The 17,187-nt window shown below is 44.8% G+C and overlaps 1 protein-coding gene across 1 annotated transcript in view; it reads left to right on the top strand.

Annotated features, from left to right (window-relative positions):
- The window catches only part of DNAH3 (dynein, axonemal, heavy chain 3), a 117,096-nt gene that overhangs the window by 95,342 nt on the left and 4,567 nt on the right, over positions 1 to 17,187 (top strand). The window contains 8 exon segments of the mRNA XM_012731794.1: positions 63 to 2,204; positions 5,142 to 5,367; positions 8,255 to 8,499; positions 9,966 to 10,082; positions 11,726 to 11,880; positions 12,758 to 12,925; positions 14,163 to 14,305; positions 16,680 to 16,884. Of these exon segments, the coding sequence (XP_012587248.1) occupies positions 63 to 2,204; positions 5,142 to 5,367; positions 8,255 to 8,499; positions 9,966 to 10,082; positions 11,726 to 11,880; positions 12,758 to 12,925; positions 14,163 to 14,305; positions 16,680 to 16,884 (3,401 nt within the window).

The raw sequence follows: 17,187 nt of genomic DNA on the forward strand, positions 1-17,187 counted from the left end.
CTGAGTCTTAAGTCTCATAATGTCTTGCTAATACAGCCTTCTCTGTTTCTTGTCCCAAACAGGTAAAATGATTGAAGATTATTGGGGGGTGTCAAGAAAGATTCTTGGGGACCTGAAATTCCTGGAGAGTCTTAAGACATATGACAAAGACAACATCTCCCCTTTGATCATGAAGAGAATCCGGGAAAGGTTTATCGATCACCCTGATTTCCAGCCAGCCGTCATTAAAAATGTGTCATCTGCCTGTGAGGGTCTGTGCAAGTGGGTGAGGGCCATGGAGGTGTATGACCGTGTGGCCAAAGTGGTAGCTCCCAAACGGGAGCGCCTGAAGGAGGCAGAGGAGAAGCTGTTTAAACAGATGCAGAAGCTGAACCAGAAGCGAGCAGAGTTGAAGCTGGTGGAAGACCGCCTGCAGGCCCTGAATGACGAGTTTGAAGAGATGAACATCAAGAAAAAGATCTTGGAGGAAAACATTGATCTCTGCTCCCAAAAGCTCATCAGGGCAGAAAAGTTGATCAGTGGTCTTGGGGGAGAGAAGGATAGATGGACAGAAGCTGCCCATCAGCTAGGGATCCGCTATACCAACTTGACAGGGGATGTATTGTTGTCCTCGGGGACGGTGGCTTACCTAGGGGCCTTTACCGTGGATTACCGTGCTGACTGCCAGCAGCAGTGGTTGGCCCGATGTAAGGACAGAGTTATCCCCGGCTCCAGTGACTTCAATCTCAGCAACATACTAGGGGATCCTGTAAAAATTCGTGCTTGGCAGATTGCTGGGCTCCCTATTGACTCCTTCTCCATTGACAATGGCATCATTGTGTCTAATTCCAGACGCTGGGCCTTGATGATTGACCCCCAGGGACAGGCCAATAAGTGGATCAAAAACATGGAGAAAGTGAACAAACTGTCAGTTATCAAGTTCTCAGATACCAACTACGTGAGGACTCTGGAAAATGCTCTACAGTTTGGCACCCCAGTCTTACTGGAAAATGTGGGGGAAGAGCTAGACGCCTTTATTGAACCCATCTTGCTCAAGTCCACATTCAAGCAGCAAGGGGTTGAGTACATGCGTTTGGGTGAGAACATTATCGAATACTCTCAGGATTTTAAGCTGTATATCACAACCCGTTTGAGGAACCCGCATTACCTCCCCGAAGTCGCCGTGAAAGTCTGCCTCCTCAACTTTATGATCACCCCCTTGGGTCTCCAAGATCAGCTCCTAGGCATGGTAGCCGCCAAGGAGAAGCCAGACCTGGAAGAGAAGAAGAATAAATTGATTGTGGAGAGTGCCAAGAACAAGAAGCAGCTGAAGGAAATTGAAGATAAGATCTTGGAGGTTCTATCTCTGTCCGAGGGCAACATCCTGGAGGACGAGACTGCCATCAAAATTCTCTCCTCCTCCAAACTACTGTCTGAAGAAATCTCTGAGAAGCAGAAAATTGCCTCCATAACAGAAACACAGATTGACGAGACTCGGATGGGTTATAAGCCAGTGGCTGTTCACTCTGCCACCATATTCTTTTGCATCTCTGACCTGGCCAACATTGAGCCAATGTACCAGTACTCGCTGACGTGGTTTATCAACCTGTACATGCTCTCGCTGGCCAACAGCCAGAAGAGCGAGGACCTGATCTTGCGCATTGAGTACATCCTCGAGCACTTCACCCTCAGCATCTACAACAACGTGTGCCGTTCGCTGTTTGAGAAGGACAAGCTGCTCTTCTCTCTCCTCCTGACCATTGGCATTATGAAAGAGAAGAAAGAAATCAACGAGCAGATTTGGTATTTCCTCCTCACTGGAGGCATTGCGCTGGACAATCCCCACCCCAACCCAGCCCCACAATGGCTATCGGAGAAGTCATGGGGGGAGATTGTCCGTGCATCTGCTTTGCCCAAGCTGAAAGACCTGATGGCACACATGCAAGAAAACCCCGATGAATGGAGGCACATCTATGACTCAGCCTTGCCCCATGAAGAGGACTTCCCTGGACCTTGGAAGTTCCTTGAAGGATTGGAGAGGATGGTGGTCCTCCGGTGTCTGCGGCCTGACAAGATCATCCCAGCCATTAGGGAGTTCATTGCTGAACACATGGGCAACACCTACATCGAAGCCCCCACCTTTGATCTCCCAGGATCCTACAACGATTCCAGTTGTTGTGTACCCTTGATTTTCGTGTTGTCTCCAGGTGCAGACCCAATGGCAGGTAAGGGCATGTGGAGAGCCGTGACAACAGTGTGTCCACTCTAGGAGACTTTCAAACCCGGATGACTGAGAAGCCCAAGCAGTTAACAGGCAAACTGGGCAGGGGCAAAGCAAAACTTCTTTCTTCACCACAGTTTCCCCACTGACATGTGCCATCTGGTCAAGTGAGCCTGGAATGGCCAGATCATCTGGATTCTTATGAGAAACTAGAAATGCAGAAATCACCCACTGGTCCATCTTGATAAATGCCTTTAGACAGTCTTAAAGACTTTGGGAGGACTAAGCCACAACTAGAGTTAGTCTGTTGACAGCTAGAACATCTCCTTTGTCCCCATTTTATTAGACCATTACTTCTGTTGGTCAGACTTTTAAAATTTAAATTTAATTGGGGAGGAGGGACAATAGCTGGCACTCTGCACAGTAAGAAAAGAAATCAAACAAAAGGAAGAAGACTTTGGTTCACCCGTGGCCATGTTGCCCCTTCAAGGGACATTTGGCCAAATGGGAGATGTTTTCCTTATCACAGTGGGAGTGGTGCTGCTGCCATTGAGTAGATTGGGGCCAAGGGTGCTGCCTGGCTCACAATGTCCGTAGTGCTGAAGTTGAAAAGGCTCATCATCTTCCTCCCGACCCCCCAGAGGTAGGCACTATGATCACTCTCTGTAACCATTTGTTCACATGAGGGTATGTGTTGTTACAAAAATAGATTTGTGTTCTGTTCTTCTTTGTTTATGTTTGCTTTCTTTTAAGGGAATAAGCCGAAGAGAATAAATACCTTATACTTGGGAGAGACCCATCATGGCTGAGTAACCTGGCCATGTGGCTTCAGCTGCCACCTTAAATGACTTAGCTAATCAGGGGCTATGGGAAGAGAAAGGGAAGGTCAGTAGGGGGATTACAGGAGAGGCACACAGACTTCAGGTCTTCCCTTCCTTTGAAAAGAAATAAGGAGATTAGATCTTCCCACTATTCACTCTGACAGAAGTTTACATGTCTCTCCCACGAAATCAAACTTCTGTCAAAAAAGACACATTTGGGGGTGCAGCTTTTCTCCTCCTGCACGTCTGTTCATGCTTATGTTCAAATAAACACCATTCTTTAGCGCTAATGACCTGCCTCTCCTCTTTCCTGCACAGCCTGACTTCTTAGAAGGACGTCTGTCAGAATCAATGCCCCCTTTCCCGGCATCCTCATTTGTCTGTACTGACTAAGGACACTGTGATCTCTAATTGCCAACTGAATGGATTTTTTTTTCTTTTAGTAAATTAATGAATGTAAGACATGTCATTTTTTTTATTTCACTGTTTTTGAAACAAGCTCTAAAAATCTTTTTTTTTATATAAATAAAGCAAACTTTTATTTATTTTTAAGATTTTATCTGTTTATTTGGGGGGAGAACTGAGGTGTAGGCCAGAGGGGTGGGAAGTGAGAGGATTCACCAGAGACAGAATGGGGAGCAAAGCAGGCAGATTACTGAAATATACTGCTAAGGGGAGCAAAGGGTGAGACAGGAGAAGTCTGCCACACCATATGTGAGTCAGCTTCCTGGGCGGTAGTGCTGAGACTTAAGCCCTAAACTACTGGGGAGGCACAAGAAAGCAACCTTTTAAATTAATGGTTCACAATCCTTTATCATGGCCCACTGAACCCCCACCTCCTGTTCTCCCACCCCCATTCTCCCCTCTCATAGCCTCAATTTTGCAGTCATATTTCTACCTTTGATTTAGCTTTGCCAGTTCTTTTGTTTGGTTTCCTCATATTCCACATATGAGTGAAACCATCTGGTATTTATCTTTCTTTCCTCCTCTGGCTCATTTCACTTAGCATCATCCCCTCTTGTTCCATCCATGTTGCAAATGGCAAGATGTCATTTTTTATCATTGAGTAGTATTCCATCATGTATATGTACCATATCGACTTCAGCTGATGCTCTGTCGTTAGGTACTCAGGTTGTTTCTATAACTTGGTTATTAAAAATAGTGCTTCAGTGAACATAGGAGTCTTACCTTTGTACAAAAGTCTCAGGTCCCTGCATCCTGTGAGTGTAAAATTTAGACTGGTTAAAAACAAACAAAAGTGTTTTCAAATGATGGGAGTTTATGTTATCATGGAAAGGAATAAGGCTCTAATGTATGTGTTGATGTGGAAAAGATAGCCATAAATAGATTGTTCTATAATTTGTGTAAGTGTACTATGCATATGTACTTATTAAATGCATAAAATATCTCAGAAAAAGTCACAAAAAAACTGGTAGCATTGACTGCCTTGGAGGAAGAGGTAAAAAAAGCCTACTTGAGGCCCTCCCTGGTGGCGCAGCGGGTTAAAGCACAGCACTGAGAATCTAAGACGGCTTCCGCATGAGTTCGACTCCCGCCTGCCCCGGAGGTGACCACATGGCGTGGCAGACCTCTCCTGACCCGCCCGCTGCTCCCCTCAGCAGTGTACTTCGTCGATCTGCCTGTTCTGCTCCCCACTCTGTCTCTAGTGAAGCCTCTCACCCTCCACATCTCTGGCCTGTACCCCAGTTCTGTATGCATAAATAAATCTTTAAAAAAAAAAAAGCCTACTTGAAACTTCACTGAACAGATGTCTGTATTTCCTAGTAAAATAAATGTGGAAATACCTTGTTCTTAGCTCTTCGGTTATGTGCTCACCTCTGGTTTTGAGTTCCCTCTTCATTCTTGAATTTTGGGAATTTCAAGATTTTTTGTTTGTGTAATTTTTTAAAATCAAGAATATCTGTGTTTAAAGCAAAAGAGGAATTATTATTAGCTTGGTTTATCATCTTACGGGGAGTCTAAAGATTCTTCAGATATGTGTTTATTTTATAACTCGTAGAAGTCAAGGAGGTTCTAGAATTTTATGTTACCCCTCCTTATGCATTGTTATTGTTGGCTGGCCTATCCTCTTTCAAAGCTTCTTCTCTTCCTGGTCTCAGGCCTGCTGAAATTTGCTGATGATGTGGGAATGGGAGGTACCAGAATACAGACCATCTCCTTGGGTCAAGGTCAAGGCCCTATTGCTGCCAAAATGATCAACAATGCCATCAGAGATGGCACCTGGGTGGTCTTACAGAACTGCCACCTGGCCACCAGCTGGATGCCTGCCCTGGAGAAGATCTGTGAGGAGGTGATTGTTCCTGAGAGCACCAACTTCAAATTCAGGTGAGACACTGTTCTTCACCGCTGATCTCCAGACCCAACTTCAAACTCTAACTACCAGTACTGGTAGTGGGGGAGGAATACAAAGATGAAAAAGTACAGTTCTGTCTTGAAGAACCTCTACAGAAGTCAGCCTATGGATGAATAATGTCAGTACTCTGAACTACCTGCTACCTGTAAGCCTGTAATAGTTTTTATATTTTTAAAGCATTGGAAAAAGTCAAAAGAAGAATAATATTTCACAAACACTAAAATTGATTGAAATTCAAATTTAGGTGCCCATAAAGTTTTATTGAAACACAGCATGTTCATTCATATGTTGTCTATGGCTGCTTTCATGCTACAGGGGCCATGTAGCCTACAAAGCCCAAAACATTTATTAGACTTTATAGGAAATGTGTGATGACCCCTCCTCTGGGCAGTACAGCTTATTGTTTGTTTGCATTTTATCAATTCTGCCTGAAAATAGGTGTGTGTGTGGTACTTATTGCAAAGCTAGGCTAGGTCATAGTTGATTTGTACTCACATAAGACTTGTGTCAGATTCATGAGAGAGTGTAAGAGTGATCCCTTAATTAGTTTCAAGAACCCTATTTGGTTGAAGATAGTGAGCTGATTCACTGACTTTCAATGACCTAGTCAATAAAGAAAAAGTTATTCGTGTTGACATGTTGGTCTTCTGTAGTATGATCCTAACCCCTAAGTCATGAACTCAAGTGCTTTCAGGAGTGAAGCATGTGACATAAATGAAGGGAGGATTGAGAAATAGTCCTCTTTCCACAGTATAACAGCAATCACTGTGGACCCTTCAGCCACAGCACTGGACATAACAGGGAGTGATGGGCACTGATGACCTGCAAGTACTTGCCCTGTGGAAAAGGCTTAATGCCCACTAGTCATGGCTTAATGCCCACTAAATGTTGCCATGCAGAAATGCAGATCTCTCTGGTCAGATTTCCTGACTATACTTTAAAAAAGATTCATTTGTGTGTGCATACAAGACCTGGGATACAGGCTAGAAGTGCTGGGGGCTGAGAGGGAACAGAACAGGCAGATTGACTGAAATACACTGCTGAGGGGAGCAGCAGACAACACAGGAGAGGTCTGCAGCACCATGTGGGTCAGCTCCCTGGGTGCAGTGGCTGAGGATAGCTTCATAGTATTGAGACTTAACCCCTTGTGCCACGAGGGAGGTCCCATATTCCCCGACTATTTTAGAGGGAAGATGAAGATGTAGAATTGAAAAAGAAAAGCCTAGATTTTTTAAAGTTGGCAGCTACTTCAAAATATGTTACAGCATTACATGGGTTTCCATGATGTGAGCCAAACACAAGTTCTGCAGGCAGAAGTCAGGCCCTTTTCCCACTTTGATCTCCTCCAATCACTGCAGACTACCTCCAAGCCCATCCTTCCCTCCTCTGTGCAGTTGTTTTGTTTTTTGATTTTTTTTAAATTGCATTGAAGTGCCATTGGCTTACAGTTGTTCCCTTGTGACTCTAGGCTTTCCCTACTCCAGGAGCAGTCACCCACCATATTGTAACCCCTATCAAAGCACCAAAGCCACTGTGCTCTCACCCCCCTTTGTCTTTGCCCCCCCCCCTTTCCTTTGGTTACCTTTCTTTTTAAGTTTGACTTTATCTGACCCTTTGTTTTGCTTCTTTATATCCCACATATGAGTGACACCACCAGTATTTTTCTTTCTCCTTCTAACTTTGCTTTGTATAATCCCTTCCAACTCTAGCTTTGTTGCCACAAATGGCATGAGTTGATCTTCTTTGATCCATGTAGTTGTTTAATGACCTTCCATTCCAGAATCCATCTGTTAGAATCTCTCTAATTTTGAGCAAAAGCAAAAAACCAAACCAAAACCATGACACAAAATAGGGTGGTGTGGTGGTATGTCTGTAACTTGAGCTCAGGTAGGAGAAAACAAAGGAATAAAAGACAATACGCCATAATGTTAACTTGTGTGTTGTATTTCCTTTTTAATACTTACATAAGTTCCCATTTTTTTGTTTGGGCATAAGAGAAACTTTTACGTTTTAAAGAAAGAAATCTCCATATTCTCCTGCCCATCTCAAAGGCCATAAGGCCATTTTATGACACAAAATGTTTATGGGTTGGCCATCTTTTTCTATAAGACAGTAAATATTTTGGGTTTTGCTGGCTACATCATCTCTGCTTCAAGCATTCAATTCTGTTCTAGCATGAAAGCAGCCAAGTAATAAGTAAATGAAGGGGCATAGCCATTAAACTCCCAATTAAACTTTATTTCCAAACAGAGGCTGTGACTGGGCTCAGCTCTGTGGTCATCATTTTGCTCTCCCCAGTCTGTGGAAATCTCTGATCCAAGGAAATCCATAGCCTACTGTTCCTTCCCTTCCCAGTCTTGAATTTATAAGCCTTGTGGTGTAACATTCTGTTTGCTTGTCTTTCCTTCCTTGTCTGTTCCTCATATCTTCCCTTAACAGCAAGGTGGTGAATATCTGGAAGATGAAAGACAATGTTTTGCTCGCTTTACCCCTCCTCGGGGGGGTGGGGTGGGTGTTTGCTTGACCACAGTAGATGCTCAGGAGTTCAGCAGGAAAGATTATGGCGTAGGTTGTAACAGGAGGCCCTATGGAATCAGGGCATCCTGAGTTCAGCTGGTTCAACTGCTTCCAGGTGATGTGTGCTTGGAAAATCCACTTGACCTCTCCATGACTCTCCTTTCTCCCCTTTCTAGTGAAAGGGGATCGTAGATCCTTCCACAAAGAGTTAAAATAAATTTTGTATGCTTCAGCATTTAGTAGTGCATAATGAATGTGTTCAATATATATAACATAGAATAAATTGTTTTTCAGTATAATGTATTGCATTGCTCTAAATAGTTGGGTCTGTTGTTCTTCCAGGCTCTGGTTAACCAGCTATCCATCAGAGAAGTTTCCAGTCAGCATCCTCCAGAATGGGATCAAAATGACCAATGAGCCCCCCAAAGGGCTCCGGGCCAATCTTTTGCGCTCCTATCTCAACGACCCCATCTCAGATCCCACGTTCTTCCAAAGCTGTACAAAGCCAGTGATGTGGCAAAAGCTATTGTTCGGACTTTGCTTCTTCCACGCCATTGTTCAAGAGCGGAGAAATTTTGGGCCCCTAGGTAAGAGATGTCAGTGCACCTGGGTTGTCTGGGAGAAAGACTGTGGACAGAGGCAGGTGTATGTGCAAGTTTGTACTCAGATAGGGTTGCAGGTAAGATAAAGTAAGAATATGTTCCATATGATATTTGAAACATACTTATATTAAAGATTTGTCATTTATTTGGTAAATCTGGTGACCCTAAAGCAGGTCATTGGCAGGGAAAGAGGTGATGCTCCAAAATCAAAGGTCCCTAATTACTGAAGTGATTCCACAATGAGGAAAGAACTGCCCTTTCCCTGGGTGTGCTTTGGCCAGCTGGGATACAGTGGCGATTCTCCAGGGAGTTGTCACCAGGTGATTTACATTCTAGATAGCTCCCTGTACCTGTGCCTAACAACTGGAGAAATACAAGCGGGGACATTTGTCTAGGCCTCCGTTGGAAAGACTAAAAATAAGTTTATTAGTGTGACCTATCCATGGCCTAGCTTATGAGTAACTCGGTACTCTTTATCAGAACAGATCTTCAGACTGCTCCCACATCATTCAGGTTTTAAGGTTGGGTTACCTTTCTTTCAACCATGGGCTGCCTCTGATTCTGTTCAACAGTCTTGAAATGACCTACCTCACAGTCTCCCTGCTGTTCCTCTGGGTTAGATAAGGAATCTTTGTGATTATCTGGGAACATCCTACCCCCTTCCTTTGACCCCCTCACACCCCAGCTCTCCACAGATCACCTGACCCTTCCACTGAGGGGTGAAGGCAAGACAGCCATGGGGACACTCCCCCTGCATCTGCATTTCAGGCACATTCTTCCAACCATGCCCAACCTCTAAGATCTACCCAGTGGATTAGATTACAACCAATCACCCAATTGTGTTTTATTTGCCAGAAATGGGTTTTATTATTTTATTATATTTTTCATCAGAATGTGAATGATTGGATATAAATTAAACATTCCCTTTGATCACATATCCCACCCTACTTGCTGTCTAACCCCAGATCTGGCCCCCCTAGCACCCTTGGAGATATGAGCAATGGCTTCCTCAAGGCTGGCCGACCAGTTCTCTCAGGAAGATGGGGAGGAGAAGTATCAAAGCAAACTTAGTTCTGTTGCCCAGAAACACTGCTCTCAAGCTGTGCTTTCCAGCTAGGCTTTAGTGTTATGTTTGGAGCCCCTCCATGAATTACCGCTGTAGTCTGGCCAGGGTGAATAATTCTCATTCCACAAATCCCAGGATGTCAACATCATCTTTAACAAACGGGAGATCCACGAGGAAGTTGATTTTAGAATGGCTGTTTTCTCGGGCAGAATGGCTCCCCCGTTGGCAGTAAATGTCAAGGCTAATTGTTGGCTCATGTTTGATATTCATGGGGCTGAAAGAGGCTCTTGATCTGTAATGATGCTTAATTCCCCCAGCTAGATGGCTGAGTGGAAATTAAGAGCTCCCAGTACCAAAACCTGTAATTCTTCTCTGCCTCATACAGGTTGGAATATTCCCTATGAATTCAATGAATCTGACCTCAGGATTAGTATGCGGCAGATCCAGATGTTTCTGAATGACTACCAAGAGGTGCCATTTGAAGCTCTGACCTACCTGACAGGTATTTATGGGAGAGACTTTGCAGCTGCAAACCTCCAGTACCATCTTCCACCCACCTGCTGTCTGCAGTGTTCATTCATTTATTCTTTATTTCTTTCGATGAACCCTTACTAAATTTGGTCACTGTGATGGATATTGTTAAAAAAAAAAAAAGAAGAAGAAGCCTCCATCAAGAAAATTAACATCCCTACCCTCAAGTGATTCAGAGTCTACAAAAGGCAAATAATATAAAGGATAATGTAGTGGTCAATTCAACAGGAGAAACATTTCTGAAGTAGGATGGTATACTCTAATCCAATCTTAAGGATGGAACAGGGGATGACCATGGAAAAGTTCCTGAGGGCATAGAGTTGGTTTTTGAGGCTTATATAATAACAGTTTTACAAGTGAAAGAAGGAAGAGTGGACAGAGGGAGTTGGTTTTTGAGGCTTATACAATAACATTTTTACAAGTGAAAGAAGGAAGAGTGGACAGAGGGAGGGAGAACATCCCAAAGAGGGACCCTGAGATGGAAAGTGAAGGAATCCAGAAGGTATTGCTTCAGGCTATACAGCTTCAGTGGGCTCAAATTGCTCGATGGGTAGGAACACCTATAAGTCCCTTCCATCTTCCTTTAGACATTTAGACCCATCCTGCTATGTCAGAACCAAGAGAAGCAGTGGGCTCCTGTCCACAACTTGGGTCACACTTTCTGTTCCTTGTCTGTGGATCTGCCTCTTACTCTTCCTGGATGGCTGAGGTTGGTAATGAGCCCATCCATCAGGACAGGGCTCACACACACACACACACACACACATACACACACACACATACACATACACACACACACTACCCCTGTCTAGTAGTTTGTCCCCAACTACCAACTACCAGGTGGTACCTCCATGCTATAACCCTGTGGATCTGGACCAACTAGAAAATACACCATAGGGTTGGTGAGATGAATTTGATATCCCCTCCAAAGAATTACTTAATGTTTTTTTTAGGCCTCTGCATGTAGAAACCTGAGCCTCTGAGAACAATGTTAGTGATGGAGGTGGGAGTAAAGGAGGAAGCCACATCTCTGTATATGTAGGGTAACCTTAGTTTTCTGAAATATATCTATTTATGATTAATTTAAGATTTCTTATGAACTAAGCATTGAGCTAAGTGCTCATGTAAGCATTATTAGTAACTACTTAATAATTATTAATCAAAATCTTTAATACCAATACTGCAGTTTTTGCCACTTCTTGACAGATGAAAGAAAACACTAACAAGTAACAGAAATTGGCACTCAGAAATTGACTAGAGAGTAGACAGAGCAAGGATTAGCATTTAAGACTGCCTCACAGAAAAGGTTTTGCCTTGAATCACACTTCTGGAATACCTCTCCCATTTATGTGTGTGTATGCCTTTTATACATTGGAAAGATGCCTAAACATTAATAGCTAACTTTGGTGGAATTCGTGGTGATTGTATTGTTGTTCTTCCATTTTACCCTATTTTCTAATTCCTATTATGGTAAGTGTGTATTATTTTGTAGCAATCTGATACCCAAAAGACCTGCTCTCATTCCCAGCTGAGTGCTTTCAGCAACTGTGTCTCGGAATGACCAAGTTCATTCTGACCTTCCCTGGTCTCAACCATCTTCCTGGTTTTCCCAAGGGGAGTGTAATTACGGAGGCAGAGTGACTGATGACAAAGACAGGCGTCTCCTGCTGTCCCTTCTGTCCACCTTCTACTGTAAGGAAATCAAGCAGGACCATTACTATCTTGCTCCTGGAGACACTTACTACATTCCTCCTCATGGCTCCTACCAGGTGAGGGTCCTACCAGGTGAAGGGTTACGAAAGAGGCCTCTGTGCCCCCAGACTCCATGTGGCTGGAGATTGCATTGTAGCCAAGGAGGGCCTTGGGCTTCCTGATGTCCATCAGCTATTTCCAACATTCCAAAAGGCCTGTGAGAGAGACAGTACTACTGTGTAATGAGTGCTGGTATTTGGTAGACAGGGTCTTCAATATATGGGGTCTACCTAGGAGGGAAGAGGGGGACATGGCTAAGATGAAAAAATCACTGTGACTAGGCTGGAAATTTCTGCTTGAAAACAAAGGTTCAGGGAGGACAACAGAGGGGAAAAGGGAGGGGGGCCCTGAGAAAGGAGGAGAAAAAGAAAGAAAATGAAGGTCAAGAAGTGGGCAGTAGAGATGAGACAGAAAAACTGCATGGGAGAATGAAAAAGGGAAGAAAGTAAACACATCTGAAAGAAGGATGAAAAGGACAAGCTCGGTTATCTTCACATTTACAGGTAAGGGTAAGCTGGGGACTCAGGTGACTAGCTCAAGGTTACACAGTTAGCTTGTAATGGGGCAAGGAGCCAGGCCACGTCTGTCTGATTCCACAGCCAGGACACTAGGGAACAAAGAGGAAGTCAGCGGTCAGAGGGGCGATCCTCAGTCCATCTGCCTTCACTCTAACGCCCCTGAAAACTGTGTAAGAACGTGAAATGTGTGCACGCATGTGCATGAGTGCACGTGCGCCTGGGTGTGTGTGTCTGGGTGTGTGTGCCTGGGTGTGCATACTCATGGGTGTGCATGCAAGACCTGTGCTAAAGAGACAGTGAAGGTCAGCTAGGCCCTGAGAAGTCTGTGGGATCCCAGGGATGCTGCATTTATGTCAACTGGAGATTTTCTTTCCAGTCCTATATTGACTATCTCAGGAACCTCCCCATCACGGCACACCCAGAAGTGTTTGGGCTCCACGAGAATGCTGACATCACCAGAGACAACCAGGAAACCAACCAGCTGTTTCAGGGGGTGTTGCTGACTCTCCCACGACAGTCGGGAGGGAGTGACAAGTCCCCTCAGGTAACGGGGCTTGCAGCAGGACACACAATTCCGTTTCCTAGGACATTTTACACCTAGTGGGTGCCGGATTTAAGGGCTCAGGGCTTAACTTCTGAGAGTCTTTTGTCACAGCTACAAGAGTACCAGCGCTTCCAGTTGTCAGCTCTGCCTATACAACCTCCATGATTCATTGTTATACCAACATATTATCTACTTCCCATTTAAAACTAAGTTTGATTTGCTTAAAGCCAAGTTGCCCATCCTACCATAAATAGAAACCCAATATCATTTCTATAGAGCCACAACAGCTACAAAAAGAAAATGAAAGCAAAACAGTTACTAGGTTCTCCCCAGATGTTACTGGCTTCTTATGAGAAGGAAGGGGGTGGGGGTGGAATCTGCTAATGTGACAGAGCATTTAATTAGCACTGACCTGAGACTTTCCCCTGAGAGGAAGGGGGAGAGAACAGAAGGCAACACTTGAAAGGAGAGTGTCTTTCTTATCCTGTGATTCTATGTAGTGTTCTCCATGTCCTGAAGACTTCTGGGTCATTCTGGGTAACTCTCGTCAGTCCAGGCTATGTGAAGCCCTGATCCAGTCCACCACCCTTGACAAAACAAGCCATAGGAGGAAGTGACCACTTCCTAAACTCAGCAACACAGTCAGACTCCGAACTGCTTCCTCTGGCTCCTCTGCCCCTTGCTCTTTCCCTATCTCTTGCTCTCCACCTTCCCAGCTACCATGTCCTACCCCACCTCTCCTGTGCGGCAACAGATCGCATTTGGTTTCCTGATTCCTAAAGCCAGACAAAGTTGTGTGTGTGTGACAAAGCAGCCTGATGGGCATGTCCAGTGGATGGGTAAAAATTCCCTGGCACTGGGAAGAGGGAAAGCAGCGGTGGCTCCTGCCCTGCAGGAGGCAGCTAGCTCTCCCACGCAGGTGCAGGTCCATGCTCCGTGGCTAAGCGTAGGGCTCTGGCTTCCCCCAGGCTACCTAGCTGAGCAGGCCTTCGCTCCACATGTGAGCATCAGGCGCTCTGCTCAGCTTTTAACTTTCTGGGTTAAGGAGTGATGTCCTCTCCAAGGCTGGGAGGGAGGGGGATGGGTGTCCTCTTTCCCTGGAGGCAGAATTGACTTCTGTTGAAGAATTCCCAGAAAGGTCCAGAAGACCGTGTCTAAGAAGACAAATGCTCCATGCTTCACTCTTGCCCAAAGCCACAGCCCTGTTTCTCTTTCCCCACTGCTGCTACATTTTAAGGAAGTGGTTGAGGACCTCGCCCATGATGTGCTCTCCAAGCTTCCCAAAGACTTTGACCTGGAAAAGATTATGACGAAGTACCCTGTGATCTATGAGGAGTCCATGAACACCGTCCTAAGGCAGGAGCTCATCAGGTTCAACAGGTGGGCCAGGAATTCTCACTGGGTGCTGGCAGTGGGGGTGCGAGGGCTGGGAGCTCAAGGGCAGCACCTGAGACACACACGGAGGGGTTGCTCTGCCGGGGAAGGGCTTTGCCCCACTCACAGCTTGGCCACAAATAGAGCCTTCCTAGCTTCCCCTGGCCCAGTGATAAAATATTTCTTCTATTCACTCTCTTCCATTCATTCAGGTGACATCTGTAGGGTCAGGTGAAAGCCAATATCAAGCAGAGGCTAATAGTAAGAGTAATAATTAGAGTCACGTCTGCTGAGCCCATCCTGACTGCTAGATATGATTCTACACTACGCATGTCTTTGAATACAAGCCACATGTTGTGAAATGTGCATGTTAGTAACTCCTCTATTCCAGCTTTACAGATGAGAACAGTGAGACCCAGAAGAATTAAGTAACTTGTATAAGGTCACAGTCATTCAATAGCAGAACTGAGTTGAGCTCAGGTTATCTGATTCCAGGGCACAGGCACTTAGCCAATGTGTGAAATCGGAGTAAACAAAGAAAGGGGTGAGGAGAAGTTCATCCTATTACCTCTACCACAGAGGAAGGGAAGGGATGGCCACCGTGTACCCTCTATTCTAGTCCCTCCTCACTTCTCTAGCTATTCCAGCATAGACTTTAGCGGGACCACTTTGAAAGGACTTCTCAATAATCAAAATGGAAAGAAATCCCAAAGACCATATAGGGCAGATGAGAAAACTCATCACTTTTCCCTCCAAGTTCAAGGTTCTTGCTGCTCTAGAGACACAAGGTGTTCCTGTCTCCATTTTGCTTTATTTGCCATTGCTCAGTTTTAGGGATAGCCCTAACTCTGTAGGACTAGGGAGCTGGAAAGATGTAGTTTAAGAATCCCTTAGTTTCCCCATTCTCTGGAGTCAGCAGACACTTGGCCATGGGAGGGACAAAGTAAAGGTTGTATGGGGGAGCATATAGCCAATTACAGGTTATGAACCTAGGAAGGGGCACCGCTGCCGAGAGTCAGTCACCCTGGCATGATGGGGTGTGGTCCTCACTCATCTACACCAGGCCTCGTGGCTTTCCTCTTCCTGCTACTCATTCTCCCCTAAGGTCACCGGATCTTCCTCAACCATTGCAGGGGAGTTCTCTAGCCATTACCACTGACCATTGCAATGCATGGGAAATGGCTGTCAGTCTTATTTGCCAGTGATGGTCAGGATTATTGGAGAAAACTGTTCTATCTGTCCCCAGGCTCCTGACCTTTTTTCTTTTTTTGCCGGTGTTCCCAGGACTATAAGCAGTCCAAAATATGTAGGTGGCAGTTCAGCTTCCAATCCAGGAGAACCATTACTATGTCTTTTGGGAGAAATGTTCTTTCCTTAAGTACTAAAAACCTTGACACTAGCAAAGTTCATAGCTGCAAGAATAGAAACAAATGTTTGTGAGTAGGTCTTCAGGTTACTAGTAGTCTGTGGTCCAATCACTTGCATGGGAGCTTTGGCCCTGACTCGTCAGCCAAGCATATGCAGCAGGTGTCTCAGCCCAAAGTTCCTCTTTGCAGGAAGGTTTAGTGCTTATACAACTAGGAATCCCTTTCTTGCATTTGATCATTCTCACATCTACTTGGCTGAAATTCCATACATCTTTGGAGATGACAAGGCCTCATTGGTGGCAGATGTTTTAATATTCCCAGGGAAATTCCTGCAGACCTTGGCTAGACCTCATAACACAGAGGCCAGGGAGGGAGGCAGGCCATCTTGGCATCTCCAGGTGGCTCTCTTCTCAGGTGTGCGCCTCATCATGCATCTTTAAAAAGAATAACGTTGGAAATATAGGTCAAAAGCTCTAAAACTGCATATAACTCTCTGCAGAGACCCAGAAATGTGACTTTTAGTAAGAAAATCATTGTACATTTTCACAAAGATTGCTATGTTCCTAGTGATGTCATTTATAGTAGTAGCAATCTAGAAACATGTTTCAGCAATAGTTAATAAAACAGGATACCTTGTAGTCATTTAAAAAAAATGATATAGATCTCTATTGAGTTGGAAAGATATTCCCAAGGTGCTAAAGGAGATAAAAAAAGATTTATATAGTGAGCACATGTATAGATATACATATGTGTGTATACAATGCCATTAAAAGGGATTTGTGTTTACCTGGAGAAAAGTCTGGAAAGATGTACATCAAAGTTATCTTTAGGTGGTGAGATAATGGATGATTAAATTTTTTCTCATCTTTCCAGTTTTTCTCTGAATGTACATTTATCTTCTGGCCTTTTAGAGCAGGGGTGGGGGACAATGTGAAAGGGGATTTGGAGTCAGTCTATTGGGGTGAATGAGCTTGCTGCAGGGCCAGGCCGAGCTGCTTCCTTTGTTCTTACAGGCTGACCAAAGTCGTTCGGAAAAGCCTCATTGATCTTGGCCGTGCCATCAAAGGGCAGGTCCTAATGTCCTCGGAGCTGGAAGATGTCTTCAGTAACATGCTTGTGGGCAAAGTGCCAGGCATGTGGATGGCCAAGTCCTACCCATCGCTGAAGCCCCTTGGGGGCTATGTGGCTGACCTGCTGGCCCGCTTGGCCTTCTTCCAGGTACCAGAAATAGAGTAACGCAGTCCCATTCAGGTGGAGGGGATGTTAGGAATGAAGGTTAGAGGCAAAGGAAGCAAGACAGGCAGAATCCTGGACTCAGCCTCTCAGAATCAGTCTCCTCAGAGTTGAGGGCAGCAGGGAGACTTTCTAGGTCCTTGAAAAGACTAACGTTTATGGAGGCAGAATTAGGAGCAGGGTAAATGTCACAAGCTGCTGGCTCATGGGACAGGTTTGACTGCCTGGTAATTTCTAAGTTTTTTTGCTTGCATGTAGACATTGGATTGTTACACATAAAATGTAGAT

This window comes from Condylura cristata, unplaced genomic scaffold (assembly GCF_000260355.1).
Source record: "Condylura cristata isolate star-nosed mole 26May11 unplaced genomic scaffold, ConCri1.0 scaffold00032, whole genome shotgun sequence".
Classification (NCBI taxonomy): domain Eukaryota; kingdom Metazoa; phylum Chordata; class Mammalia; order Eulipotyphla; family Talpidae; genus Condylura; species Condylura cristata.